The 15,326-nt window shown below is 38.7% G+C and overlaps 1 protein-coding gene across 1 annotated transcript in view; it reads right to left on the minus strand.

Moving 5' to 3' along the window:
• LOC126456197 (dynein axonemal heavy chain 8-like) overlaps window positions 1-15,326 on the minus strand; it is a 503,569-nt gene that overhangs the window by 91,958 nt on the left and 396,285 nt on the right. Inside the window, exon 34 of the mRNA XM_050091951.1 lies at window positions 299-560. Within this exon, the coding sequence (XP_049947908.1) occupies window positions 299-560 (262 nt within the window). The remainder of the gene's footprint in view (window positions 1-298; window positions 561-15,326) is intronic.

Below are 15,326 nucleotides of genomic sequence, written 5' to 3' on the forward strand. Positions count from 1 at the left end.
AAAGTATATTTTTCTCAATTATAAATGTTTTACTTTAGATTACACAAACAGAAAAATGCGTAAAACATTGTGTGGAAAAGTAAAACTTACCTAAATGAATGTGGTATTTTTCACTTAGGCTGTACTTTTATTGTTATTCTGTTAGTTTTGGCTTTTTCAGACATTTTCCAGTGTGTAGCTAGAAAAATGTGCCATATATATACAGAACAATAACAAAAATTAGGCCTAAGTGTAAAAATACCACATACATATTACAAAGATATGGCTGTGGTACCCATGATGAAAAGATGAATCTTACCTAACAGTATTCCAGCTCACACCAGTCTTTGGATCCATATCATCCATATGATTTTGTATAAATAAGGTGCATGCATACCAATCAGCACTGTTAAATTCATATGGAATATTCCAACCAAGTGGACCAAACTTTCTTCGCCCTTGTACTACAGAATGTAAGAAGGAGATGGCATATAACATGGGCAGGTATTGTGGTTGGTTGGTATACTCAAGTACATCTTGGGATACTGTTCCATACGTGCGGCGCAGTCCAGCCCTCATCCCTGCCACACAACAACATGGACATAATTATTACATTCATATTCTACTTGGAGAGTTCCCTGTATCATAAAACAGGTCTATTCTGTAAATCAACAAAATAAACAAGTAACTTATTTATTTCACATGTCTGTTTTCTTTAGTCAATGGGTGTTTATTATCAAATAAACAAATGCTCTTTATCCACTGAAGACATGGCATGAAAACTGTGGTATATGTGCTCTGATACCAAGCCATGTAGGTCAATCTCCAAGAGTCGGCAGTAACCCATGTAACTGCACTGAGAATCTGTGGCTGACTCCGAGGCACACCTCCCTCAGCACACGTGGCTAGTGTCTCCATGCAGCAACTTAAAGGACACCGCATGGACCCAGAATGTAGTCTGTTCTGTCTGTGTAGTCAAAGTATTGTCCTTGAGATTCTGTTATATTGAACTGGCCTATCTCAATGACTTTCTTTGGATTGTACTCTGGACTTGCTGTTATTCAAGTTAAGCAAAAGAAGTAATTTAACATTGTGTGGGCACTTCATTATTTTCCTCTCTGTCTTAAAACCCACTAATTCCTTGGCATCCACCATTGGGATGACCAAACATGAGGCGATGAGGGGAAGATACATTTGGTTGCTACTTACCATACAAACAACTGGTGATAACATTCATCACGTGTCTTTCTTGTAGAACTGTGGTCCTTTGTCAAGTTGCCTGCTTCTTTGCTTCAGCGTTGTTGAGTGTTTCAGAACATTGGCCCTGCAGCTGACTGTGTTTTATCAAAATATACCAAGGATCTTACTGAAGCCTTCACTGACGGTAATTATCCTCCCAACCTTGTACAAAAACAAATCTCCCATGCCTTATCTTCCCAGTCTCCCACCACCTCCCAAGGTCCCGCAGTTCGGCCACAGAGGAGCATTCCCCTCATAACTCAGTACCATCTGGGACTAGAGCAACTGAATTACATTCTCTGCCAGGGTTTCCATTACCTCTTGTTGTGCCCTGAAATGAGAAATGTCCTGCCTACTATCCTTTCCACCCCTCCTACAGTAGTATTTCGCCATCCACCAAACCTACGTAATATACTTGTCCATCCTTACACAACCCCTGCTTCCAATCCCTTACCTCATGGCTCATACCCCTGTAATAGACGTAGATGCAAGACCTGTCCCATACACTCCTACCACCACCTACTCCAGTCCAGTCACTACCATCACCTATCCCATCAAAGGCAGGGCTACCTGTGAAACAGTCATGTGATTTACAAGCTAAGCTACAACGACTGTGCTGCATTCTATGTAGGCATGACAACCAACAAGCTGTCTGTCAGCATGAACGGCCACCGACAAACTGCGACCAAAAAGCAAGTGGACCACCCTGTTGCTGAACACACTGCCAAGCATGATATCCCTCATCTCAATGACTGCTTCACAACCTGTGCCATATGGATCCTTCCCACAAGCTTTTCTGAATTGTGCAAGTGGGAACTTTCCCTACAATACATCCCATGTTCCCATAAGCCTCCCCTCCGTTCCCATTCCAGCACTACACAGCCGTCATTTCACTGCCACACCCAGTCTTTTAATTTCTTTTTATTTGTCTCCTTTCCGCTACTTCCCCCCCTCTCCCCACCTTCTCTCCTGCCCTCCATCTGAACTGCAGTATTTCACAGTCTGCCACCTCACCATACTATCCCCCCCCCCCCCCCCCCCCTGCCTCAGCCTCCTCCTTACCCCCACCAAATCACCACTCCCATTATGCACTAGTGCTGCTGCTCACAGTGTGGTTTCAGTTGTCTGAGACTGCAGACATGTGTGCAAGTTGCGTTTGCATGAGTGTGTGTGTGTGTGTGTGTGTGTGTGTGTGTGTGTGTGTATTGCTGACAAAGGTCTTAATGGGCAAAAGCTATAATTGTGTGAATCTTTTTGTTGTGCCTATTGCGATTCAGCATCTCTGCTATGTGGTGAGTAGCAACTTTCCTTCTCTTATATTGTTACATTCCATCCTGGATTTTCCATTATTTGATTTGTGTTTTCTTCTGCTTTTCAGAGGCTGATCTTCCTAGTGATACTAATCTGTACTTTCTTTAGTGGTTGTGGTGTATTTTGTGTTCATGAATTTTTTGTGTTTCATCATGGCTAATCCTCTGAAAGAACCATAACTCAGATTGTTCATTTCCAGGAACAGCAGTTGCAGCAGCTCATGGAAGTGAGGACAAGACTGCTTGCTCTGCAAGCAAACACCGTTGGTGTCACCACCAGTGCTACCACACCAAGTAGCACCTATTCCCATACCACCATTCTGGGCATTTGATTCTACAGAAGAGAAATTGTTTTATTACTACACACAGCTTGACTCACACTTTATGGTGCATCATGCTGAGTGTAGGGACAAGTGACCTTATTTTCTTGCATTAGTTGGAGCCTCTGTGTTCATTATTCTGCACACTTTCCCCCACCACATATCCTGAAAGTGTTCCTTAGGACAAATAATTGCTGCTCCAGGCAAGTAATTTGATGAACAGATTAATGTGGCAGTTGCATGTTACAAATTCTTTCACTTGCGTAGGTAAGCCAATTGGGCACAGAAGCAGTGTGTGCCTTACAAGGATTTACACACCATTGCAATCCAATTTTGAGTGTGGATGTTATTATAGCGATGCCATGATTAGGGATGTCATTATTCAAAATGTGTCAGACCTCACTTATGCACATGGTCTCTTTAGTATCCTGATCCTAGCTCATAACAGGTATTGGAATAAGTGGAGTGTCAGTACTCGTGTGATAGTGTAGTGGTAGACTCTGATTCCACTCTTATTTGTGCAGTTCAGAGTAATTGTAAACAGGCAGTAGTAAAAGTTTGCATGTCGTGACATACAAAACCTCAGCCAGGGATCTTAGTGCAGTGTTGTAAACAAAATCATTGTGCTAGGCAGCAGGCTATCAGAGTTAAATCCTGCCATCAGCATTCCTCAGTACACAAACCATAGACGTGCCCCTGATGTGATGCTAAATGTTGATGTTGTGGAAAGCACAGTCATGTTCAGTCTGACTGTTTGCAAAAAGCAAGTCCAACAAGCATTCTGTCTCAGTCAGTGGATATACATGCAGTTTTTTGCAAGCCAAATAGTGTTTCTCATGTTCATCAGCGCAAGTCAAAAGCAACAGTGAAGAATTTACATACTTCCATCCCGCGTCATGCTAATAAATTGTTTGTCACTCTTCAGATTGCCAAATACAAAATATGCAGGCAACTGGACATGGGTGCATCTGTGATTCTTTTGAACAGAAGCACATATGAACTGACAGGCAAGCCAAGCTACATAAATCACAGGTAGGTCTTTCTTGTCATGATGGACATGAAATTCCTGTCCTAGGTATTTGCAGCCTACCTGCCACATTTCATAACCTTACAAAGACAGATGCATTCACAGTTTTGTGCTCACCTGAAAGTGAAAATATTTTTGGCACTGACTCTTTCAATCTGTTTGGTTTGCACATTCCAGACAATGTTCTGCCTGTGAACTCCTATATACCTACAGACAAGGTAGCCGAACTCTATGATGAATTTAGAGACTTTTCAAAACAGCCCAGGCAAAATTAATAATTTCATAGCTCACATTACCATGAAAGGTAATGCACTACCACTGTACCTCTGGTACAGAATCTGATAGGGGTTCCATCAGGCCCTGGAGCTTCGTTTAGTTTTAAAGATTTCAGCTGCTTCTCAAAATAACTAACACTAATATTTATTTCATCCACCTTTTTAGTGGTAATGAGATTACTTTGGGGCAGTTCTCCTGCGTTTTCCTTTGTAAAGGAACATTTGAAAATGGAGTTAAGCATTTCAGCTTCTGCTTTGCTACCTTCAATTTCAGTTCCTGTCTCATTCATAGGGACTGGACAGCAACTTTGGTGCCACTAATAGCTTTACAGATGACCAGAATTTTTTTGGGTTTTGTGAACGATCACTTGACAATATTCTGCTATGGAAGCCACTGAAGGCATCATGCATTGCTCTCTTGACAGCCAAATGTGTTTCATTCAGCATCTCTCTATCAATAGCCATGTGCTTTGATTTAAACCTGTTATGCAGTGACCTCTGCTTCTTCAGTAGTTCCTTCACAATAATGTATACCCTGGAAGGTCCTTCTCATTATGAAGTGTTCTATTGCATACATATTCATCCTGTGCATGGTCAATTATTCCTTTAAATTTGAGCCATAGTTCCTTTACACGCTCCTGCCCTGTGCTGAAAGTTTCATGTTCCTCATTGAGACATGAATCTACTGAGTTTTATCCATTTTACTGAATATATATATCGTTCTGCTTTGCACTGTGGTAATCATTGTTGCCACAGCCATGTCATGGCCACTGATACCACTTACAATGTGGACATCCTCAAAGAGGCCAGGTCTGTTTGTTGCCACGAGATCCAATATATATCCATCATGAGTGGGGTTACAAACTATCCTGTGTTACAGGATGTTTTTTGTTGCCAACAACTAAACAAAACTGTCATTTTCCCAAATGATGGTTGGATGCTTTACATCTCCACCAAAGATTACTGTATGACTGGGGAACTTATGTGCAAGTGAACTTAGGTTTTCTCTAAAGTTCAAGTGAGTGATGACCACACCATTCCACCCTTAATCCAACAGTGAAGCAGAATACTTTTTCAGGACTTTCCAACAACAGATGAACAATTTATGTGCTTCCCGTATACAGGAGTAAGCCCCAGTGTACTTCCTCCCTTTCTACCATTCCCTGCCACACAATGGCAAATCATCAATGGACCTTTTGCATGGATGGTCAGCCCTTCCTTTACATCGTTCTAAGTTTAATGTTTATAATTCATTCTTTTTCATACTTTTGGCCATTCACAGATGCTGGGAATGAGACAGTATCACCAAACCTTTGGGCTGCTCATTGTATGTTGCAGTGGGTCCCACCAGGCTACAGAGGAGCCATCAAAACCAGCTTCATTTGTGTGGGCTGTGTGGTCTTGCCACAGTTTCTACTTTGCATATTCAGTGCCCAGGAAGACTTCACAGCCTCAGCCATCTTCAACTCCCTCAGATCCTGTGCCACTGGCACTGGACAGGGAGCCAATGGACATCAACACAGTACCGTCACTGCCACTGCAGTGCCAGCAGCCCAAGTATGGGAGGTGGGGGACCTTTGCCTTGCTGCCTTCCAGCACGCTGCAGTGGACCCTCCAGTTACTGTTGTGCCTCCACCGGTAAAAGACGATGCTGTGTTCAGGGCACAGGTGCACACTCTATAGCTGGTTTTTTGGTTGCTGTTTCCAGCTATTCACAAAAGGGATGTCGGGGTGTGGGCAGAAGCTTGTCACTGGCTGAAGTTCTGTCTCCTGCCTCCTCAGTGACACTTGTGCTCAGACCCTCCTCCCCCCCCCCCCCCCCGCCCCTCCCCCTCCCTCACTACCCACCCTATTGTCTGCAGCAGTAAAAGTACATGACAACAATTAGGAGTTTTGGGAGGGGAGGAATGTGATGATGTGTGCTATCAATACCATGCTACAAAGGTCCACATCTAGAAGTTGGCAGTAAGCCATGACTGCACCACCAATCTGCAGCCATCTCCAAGACGCACCTTCTTCAGTAGAAGTGGCCAGTGCCACCAAAGAGCCAATTTAAAAGGATGCTGCATCAACACTGAATCTAGTCTGTTAGTTAAGTTCTGCCTGTGCAGTCAAAGTGTTGTCATTCAGCCTATGTTTCTGTTGTAGGTATCAAACCAGTCTGCTTTAAGGACTTGCTTGGATTGTGCTCTGGACTTGCTGTTAATCAAGTTAAGTAAAAAAAGTTATTGGACTCTATGGGTGCATCTCATTATTTTGCCCTCTGTTTTAGAATCCACCAACTCCTTGGCATCCACTACGTGAACAACCAAACAGTAACCAGTAATCTAAAATGAAAAGGCCAAGTTTACCAAACAACCATTCCTTCAGACGTTCACAACTATTGATCATTTTCCGTATGATGAGATAACTAGGCAGATGAGTTGGAACATTAAACAAATCTTAAGAATTGTAATCTTTGAAGTAGTTTCATTAGAAATATGGAGATTATATTTTCAGGTGTCATCTAAATTGGGACAGATTAATAGCGACAAAACTAAATTGAAAGACACAGCATATAAATAAGCAACAAATTATTTCAATGAAGTACTGGGATAATGAATGGCAATGCGCACTAAAGAGTGGTATAAACACATAAGTGCAAAAAACAAGGGATGTTTACTACTTTTCTGGTTAAAACAACCTGGTTAATGAACGAAGTTCTTCATATGTAAGATATACTGCATAATTTTATGTTGTAATTCAATACAGAGGACAAGGCCTCGGCAAAACCCTGTACAGTGAAATGTTATATGTGTTACCTGTTCTACTGGTTACTGGTCCAAGTAGATATTAGGTCCAGTAAGATGGAGGATAACCCGTAAAATATTTGCTTTTCTGGCATTCATGTAAAGTGTTGATGTTCAGATCTCCAAGTACAATGAGATTTACATTTCTATAACTTGACACTAATTTACTCAAACTCCCTCCAGTGATTTCAGGAAAGCATAAAAATTTTCACAAGAGCTACATATATATGTATGACAAAGAAAGGTACAGTGCAAAATATGAATTTGAGAATTGCAATTTCAAAATCTTTGTCATCCCATAACTTGTTCACATACAGTACTTTTTCAGTGGAGGCAATAAACTAACATTTTCTCGAGTAAATGGCAACACCAACACCTTTCATTATGTGTTCTACAGTAGAATGTTGACTGGTTATAGACTTCTTATTTGAAACAATAGGCATTATCTACTAATTTCTGGTGTTCTGTAAGAACAACAACAACAAAAATGGTGCCAATCCTGCGATAAATGATTCAAAACATGTATTTTGTTTCCTAAACTCTGTACGTTATAATGCAAAAATGGTAGGTTACTCTCTTGTGAGTTTAAGTCTGTGTGAGGTGTAGTCTTACATGAATCACATACATTGGCATTAATTTCCACATGCATATCCAATGTCTGTTCTGTATTGTTAATGGTGGCCCAAATCTGGTTGGAATTATTCCTTTCACCAATTTCCCTGTGTGTCAACATTTAGGGCTATAGCTTGTTTGTTTCCACAGTTGCTTCTTCTACCTCGATAGTGAGGTGATTTCATGTAGGGATCCTTAAATTGTGTGATCTGTGATGTGTTTATCAGAGAATGGAACCTTTGATTCCATCAAGAAATAGGCTGCCCTTTAATTTGTCCTGGGGTTGCTGCGATGATTGCTTCAGCAGTGTGGTGAATTATGTATCTAATATGACACAGTATTCCTGAACACACAATGCTAACCCACAACCAGGTAGCCTTCCTAACTACTCATTATGGTGACCTATAGCTGGGCACCGCTCTGTTTAAGATGTGAATTCAGATCAGCAAGAGGCATTGTAGAGCAAATGACTGGTCACTTCCTTTTCATTGAGAATTATCTATGAGGACACGGCAAAGTAATAAACATCTGATGTTAGTATATCAAAATATGTTCACTGAAGTCTTAATAAAAGAGCACTTGATCAGAGAGCTCTGCCATCATGTCCATGACAGCTTTTTGATTTACAGTTATTTGAGGGGGTCAATAAGGCAACAATTAAGTGCCCATGAAGCTTGTAAGTTGTTGGTGAGTGTGTGACAGAGGAAGGTGCAACCATCCTACTTGTTCTTCTACCAGTCCTCATGTCAACATTTTTTTGTTTTCTTTATTTGATGCAGTTTTATGAATGACACATATCTGATGATTACAAAGATTACTTTCTTATTCAAGCTGGAATTTATAAAGTTTTTATTACTCACTGTGCAGCTTTCAAATTACTGATGCCTATCTAATATAAGAAAACCAAGGAAAAATTTGGAATAGTAATTAAAATTCAGGGAGAAGAAATAAAAACACAAAAGAAGGGATCAGTTGATAGTACACATTCTGAGACATCAAGGGATCACTAGTTTAGTATTGAAGGGAAACATGGGGGTAAAAATCATAGAGGGAGACCAAGAGAAGAATACAGTAAGCAGATTCAGAAAGATGTAGGTTGCAATAGTTATTCAGAGATGAAGAGGTTCGCACAGGATATAGTAGCATAGACAGCTTCATCAAACCAATCTTCGGACTGAAGACCGCAACAACAACAACAGCAACAAAAACAACAGTATAGTGTAATTAGTTTCACTGGAAATAATTTTTATGAGGAAATATCCATAATTTAAGATTCAGAGAAAACATATGGAGATGAAATTTGCTGTGGCCTGTTAGACACTTCTGGCTCAATTGGCATAGCTCATTTTAACGTCCTCATTCTCCTATCTTCTGCAAACATCTTACTTTTTCTAAAAATCCTTATTTCAAAATTGTTTATAATGGAAGTTCTCATGCTGCAGAATGTTTGAATCTTAGGTAATGTGTATTTCCAAAAGTCAGAACCATAGTTTTGCAGCCCAGACTTTCCTGATTTCAAAAATATCTATTTTCACTAGGAGAACTTGCTACTTTGCAAATTATTTGAGCTAGAAAATTTCATTTTTAGTCATCCTCATGGAAACAGAAATAATATAAATGAAACAGAACTCATAATTTTGCCTTCCTGCTAACATAAATCTAATAGTTAAACAGTTCCTTATCATAAATTTATATCTTTGGATTTTGCTCTCTTTACAATTATAATTTAAAATACATCATATTTTGAATTTTATTATTATATGCTTCTAGAAGTAGTTGTACAGGACCATTCTAAAGTCAGTTGACACCTTATAGCTAAATTATCAACATCTCCATGTCACTCTGTCTGTAAGTAGCAGGCATTTTTCATGTTAACAAATTTTGTGTCACTTTTAAAGTCAGAATCTGACAGTCAGATTGTACAGTTCTATATGAATCATTCACACATGGCCACTGTCATTGCTCAGCACTAAGAACTGTCTGCAAATGTGTCTGAGAGGGGAGAAGCTCACGGATACATTTGTAATTGGATCTTAACACTTATAAGTGACAGCGGCAATGTGTGTGTGAGAGTTGCGCTTGTATGAATACATGAGCTTTCTGCTTATAATGAAGGACTTAGTCCAAAAGCTGAATAATTCTTCCATTTTTTTCATTGTGCCTGTCTGCAACACAATGCCTCTATTACGTGCTGAGTAGCAATCTGTCTTTTCCATATTGTTGTTTTCCTCCTAACATACCTATATGTGAGAAGAAAGCAAGAAGGAACCCTTTACCAAATATTTTGGGTTTGGAATTATGAGATTTTTTATGTTCAGTATTAAATTCTGAACAATTTGTAGAAAGCAGACTTCTATCTCTAAATTGCAGTGAGTTATGGCTGGCTGAATATTTTTGATGCGATAGGGGTGCTTTGACATAATGAATTTTAAAGTTTCACTTTATTGCCACTGTTTGATTTTATATATTTAAGAAACAAATTCTCCATGTATATTTCCCTTAAAATGTCCTTTATTGAATGGCTCAGAGTTTTTAACATATCATTACACATTAAGTAGTTAATCCCTTCAGATCTACAGCACATTACAGTGCCCATAAATTTAAAACCAAATACTACGGCCACAAACTGAGAAAAACAATTTTTGTTACTACAGATTTTCCAAGTGAGCTATCCTAATAAAATATTGCTTTTGTTCTGTCCCACACAGTTGTTGGTGTAATGAACACTATGTCTTCTCCATGACTGTAAAGACTAACAACAATGTTGGATACCTTTGTTGTTCCTACATAACTCTAAATATTCCAGTTCTGTATGGGACCAAGAAATAAATAGGATCAGGCTGTAATGGGTTACTGTATATGTGAAACTGATGGGCCATGTTGAAACTGCAGTGTACATAAGTTTTATCGCCATCTTCAAAATTTTTCTTAGGCTTTTTGATAGTTCCTTTATACAATTCCCTTTGTTTGCAACAAGTTGTAGATAAGATCTCACTTTTTCAATAGTTTCCATTTTAGTTTCTTCAGGCACTACGGGAATTGTGGTTCCAGATGTGAAATGCCTCTGGCAAAATGCACAAAGATCTGTTTTGGGATTCATGACAACTATTTCTGGGCAGATATTCTTCCAAATATTATTTTGAGGTCTGCAAACTGCAAATTGGCAACATCTGTAGGTATTTATAACCCTCAATTAAAAAGGGAACCCTTGTCTTGTTTGGCATTATTGTAATCGCAAAATGTTCTTATTTCATAGAAAGCTACTCTGAGCTCCTTAAAATATCTCTAAAATTTAGGAGATGCTATTTTGCTAAGCACTGAATATTCAGCTGCTAGATGCAGCAAAGGGGCCTCTTGTTAGGCCAACATTATCCTTAACAACGAGAAGTCAGTTTTCAGAAGGCTAATATAGAATGCTTTTAATAATATTATTGACTCCTTGTGGATTCAAACAACTCTGAAACTGACAAGAGCATGTACAGAATGAACTAAATAACTACAACATCCACAAAAACAAAAATGGATGTTTTGGACATTATCAAACATTTTTGCTTGTACTGAAGTCTACAGTTCTCCAAACTTTGAAGATCGATGTTGGAATAATAACAACACCATGAAAAGGATAGATTTCTACTCACCATATAGGGGAGAAGCTCAGTCACAGACAGGCGCAACAAAAAGACTGCTAAAAAAGCAAGTGCAACTCGCACACAAATGACCACTGTCTCTGGCTGCCAAGGCCAGACTGCAAGCACCAGCACATGATGGCAGAAGCAGTCTTTGTGACGGAGATATGGAGGAGGCTGGGTAAGGATGGGGGATGGATAGCACCTTAGGAATGGGGGACGGTAAAGTGCTGCTTGTGGTGCATACAGGGATCAGATGAGGAGAGGGTAGGGCAGCTAGATGCAGTCAGGATGTTAGGCGGATAGCAAGGGATGGTAAGGGGGATTTTGGGGGGGGGGGGGGTGGAGGAGGGAAGAATCGAGAAGGAGAGAAGTAAAAAAGACTGTGGGTACATTGGTGGAACAGGAGGCTGTGTGTGCTGGAGTGGGCACAGGGAAGGAGATAGGTGGGTTAAGGACAGTAGATTAGATTAGATTAGATTAGATTAGATTAATACTAGTTCCATGGATCATGAATACGATATTTCGTAATGATGTGGAACGAGTCGAATTTTCCAATACATGACATAATTAGGTTAATTTAACAACATACTTAAGTTAATATAACAACTTTATTTTTTGTGTTTTTTTGTTTTTCTTTATTTTTTTTTATTATTATTTTTTTTAATATTTTTGTTTTTCTTTCTTTTTTTCTTAATTTATATCTAAAAATTCCTCTATGGAGTAGAAGGAGTTGTCATTCAGAAATTCTTTTAATTTCTTCTTAAATACTTTTTGGTTATCTGTCAGACTTTTGATACTATTTGGTAAGTGACCAAAGACTTTAGTGCCAGTATAATTCACCCCTTTCTGTGCCAAAGTTAGATTTAATCTTGAATAGTGAAGATCGTCCTTTCTCCTAGTATTGTAGTTATGCACACTGCTATTACTTTTGAATTGGGTTTGGTTGTTAATAACAAATTTCATAAGAGAGTATATATACTGAGAAGCTACTGTGAATATCCCTAGATCCTTAAATAAATGTCTGCAGGATGATCTTGGGTGGACTCCAGCTATTATTCTGATTACACGCTTTTGTGCAATAAATACTTTATTCCTCAGTGATGAATTACCCCAAAATATGATGCCATATGAAAGCAATGAGTGAAAATAGGCGTAGTAAGCTAATTTACTAAGATGTTTATCACCAAAATTTGCAATGACCCTTATTGCATAAGTAGCTGAACTCAAACGTTTCAGCAGATCATCAATGTGTTTCTTCCAATTTAATCTCTCATCAATGGACATACCTAAAAATTTGGAATATTCTACCTTAGCTATGTGCTTCTGATTAAGGTCTATATTTATTAATGGCGTCATACCATTCACTGTACGGAACTGTATGTACTGTGTCTTATCAAAATTCAGTGAGAGTCCGTTTACAAGGAACCACTTAGTAATTTTCTGAAAGACAGTATTGACAATTTCATCAGTTAATTCTTGTTTCTCAGGTGTGATTACTATACTTGTATCATCAGCAAAGAGAACTAACTTTGCCTCTTCATGAATATAAAATGGAAAGTCATTAATATATAATAAGAACAACAAAGGACCCAAGACTGACCCTTGTGGAACCCCATTCTTGATAGTTCCCCAGTTTGAGGAATGTGCTGATCTTTGCATGTTATGAGAACTACTTATTTCAACTTTCTGCACTCTTCCAGTTAGGTACGAATTAAACCATTTGTGCACTGTCCCACTCATGCCACAATACTTGAGCTTGTCTAGCAGAATTTCATGATTTACACAATCAAAAGCCTTTGAGAGATCACAAAAAATCCCAATGGGTGGTGTTCGGTTATTCAGATCATTCAAAATTTGACTGGTGAAAGCATATATGGCATTTTCTGTTGAAAAACCTTTCTGGAAACCAAACTGACATTTTGTTAGTACTTCATTTTTACAGATATGTGAAGCTACTCTTGAATACATTACTTTCTCAAAAATTTTGGATAAAGCTGTTAGAAGGGAGATTGGACGGTAATTGTTGACATCAGATCTATCCCCCTTTTTACGCAAAGGTATAACAATAGCATATTTCAGTCTATCAGGGAAAATGCCCTGTTCCAGAGAGCTATTACACAGGTGGCTGAGAATCTTACTTATCTGTTGAGAACAAGCTTTTAGTATTTTGCTGGAAATGCCATCAATTCCATGTGAGTTTTTGCTTTTAAGCAAGTTTATTATTTTCCTAATTTCAGAGGGAGAAGTGGGTGAGATTTCAATTGTATCAAATTGCATAGGTATGGCCTCTTCCATTAACAGCCTAGCATCTTCTAATGAACACCTGGATCCTACTATACCCACAACATTTAGAAAATGATTATTAAAAATATTTTCAACTTCTGACTTTTTGTTCGTAAAGTTTTCATTCAATTTGATGGTAATACTGTCTTCCTCTGCTCTTGGTTGACCTGTTTCTCTTTTAATAATATTCCAAATTGTTTTAATTTTATTATCAGAGTTGCTGATTTCAGACATGATACACATACTCCTGGATTTTTTAATAACTTTTCTTAATATAACACAGTAGTTTTTATAATTTTTGATAGTTTCTGGGTCACTACTCTTTCTTGCTGTCAGATACATTTCCCTTTTCCGGTTACAAGATATTTTTATACCCTTAGTAAGCCATGGTTTGTTACAAGGTTTCTTACGAGTATATTTAACTATTTTCTTGGGGAAGCAGTTTTCAAATGCATTTACAAAAATGTCATGAAATAAATTATATTTTAAATTGGCATCAGGTTCACGGTACACCTCATCCCAGTCTAACTGCTGTAGGCTTTCCCTGAAATTTGCAATTGTTAAATTGTTGACTGAACGTACTACTTTGGAGGACTGTTTAGTATTGCTGAATGGAGCTATGTCATATATTGTAACTAGCTGTGCACCATGATCAGAAAGACCATTCTCAACAGGCTGAGCATTTATCTGGTTAAACTTATCTTGGTCTATAAAGAAGTTATCTATCAGTGAGCTGCTATCCTTTACCACCCGAGTAGGAAAATCAATAACGGGTGTCAAATTGAAAGAACTGAGCAATACTTCAAGGTCATTTTTCCTATTACCCTCTTTCAGAGAATCTACATTGAAGTCCCCACAAATAATAATTTGCTTCCCCCTGTCTGACAGATAGCACAACAAGGAGTCCAAATTTTTCAGAAATAGATGAAAATTTCCTGATGGGGACCTATATACAGTTACAATTATAAATGTGCCTTTATTTAATTTAAGCTCACAGGCACATACTTCTATATGTTTCTCTACACAAAACTTTTTTGTTTCTATACTTTTTGCACAATGATAACTTTTGACATATATGGCAACTCCTCCTTTCTCCATATTTTCTCTCATTACATGTGCAGAGAGCTTATAACCACTTACATTTACCTTATCCATATCAGTAACAATGTGATGCTCAGACAGGCATAGTATATCTATTTCATTCTCAGCTTCTAAATCTTCCAAACAAACCAGAAGCTCATCTACTTTATTCTTTAAACTCCCAATATTTTGATGAAATATACTTACATTATTTTTAATTATACTTTTATGAGAACCTTTCCTTATTCTAACATTTGCAGTACTCTCCTGTCTGAGTTTCTCATTGTGCTTAGGCCTAGTTCCTATACCAGTGGTCACATGGTGTTCAGAGAGGCAGATTATGTCAATGCAATTACCTAGGACTGAGATACAACTTGGTGGAGATAAAATTTCTGGTGATTGGTGAAAATTTATAATTGATAGCTGTGATTGGTGATCCAATGTGCTAGAATTGTGCTGTTGAATTTCTTTCCTAAACTGAAGATTTGTTTCAATCCTGACCTCTCGTAGAACTTGACATCTTTCTGTCTTACCTATCCTAAAAAAGGTGCTGCTCCAACACCTGTAACCACTGGTATTTTACCATTCATGGCAGTGTCTCCCCCCCTTAAATTTCCTGCTATTACCCCAGCCAGTTTCCCCTTCCCTTTCCTGTTGAGATGTAGGCCGTGCCTGGTATAGTCCCACCTACTGAGATAATCAACAGGAACCACACCAATATGAGCCCCCGCACCCGACCCAAATTAACTCTCCCAACAGAAGAGTTCAAATGAGGCCGGTCAT

The sequence above is a fragment of the Schistocerca serialis genome, chromosome 2 (genome assembly GCF_023864345.2).
Source record: "Schistocerca serialis cubense isolate TAMUIC-IGC-003099 chromosome 2, iqSchSeri2.2, whole genome shotgun sequence".
Lineage (NCBI taxonomy): Eukaryota > Metazoa > Arthropoda > Insecta > Orthoptera > Acrididae > Schistocerca > Schistocerca serialis.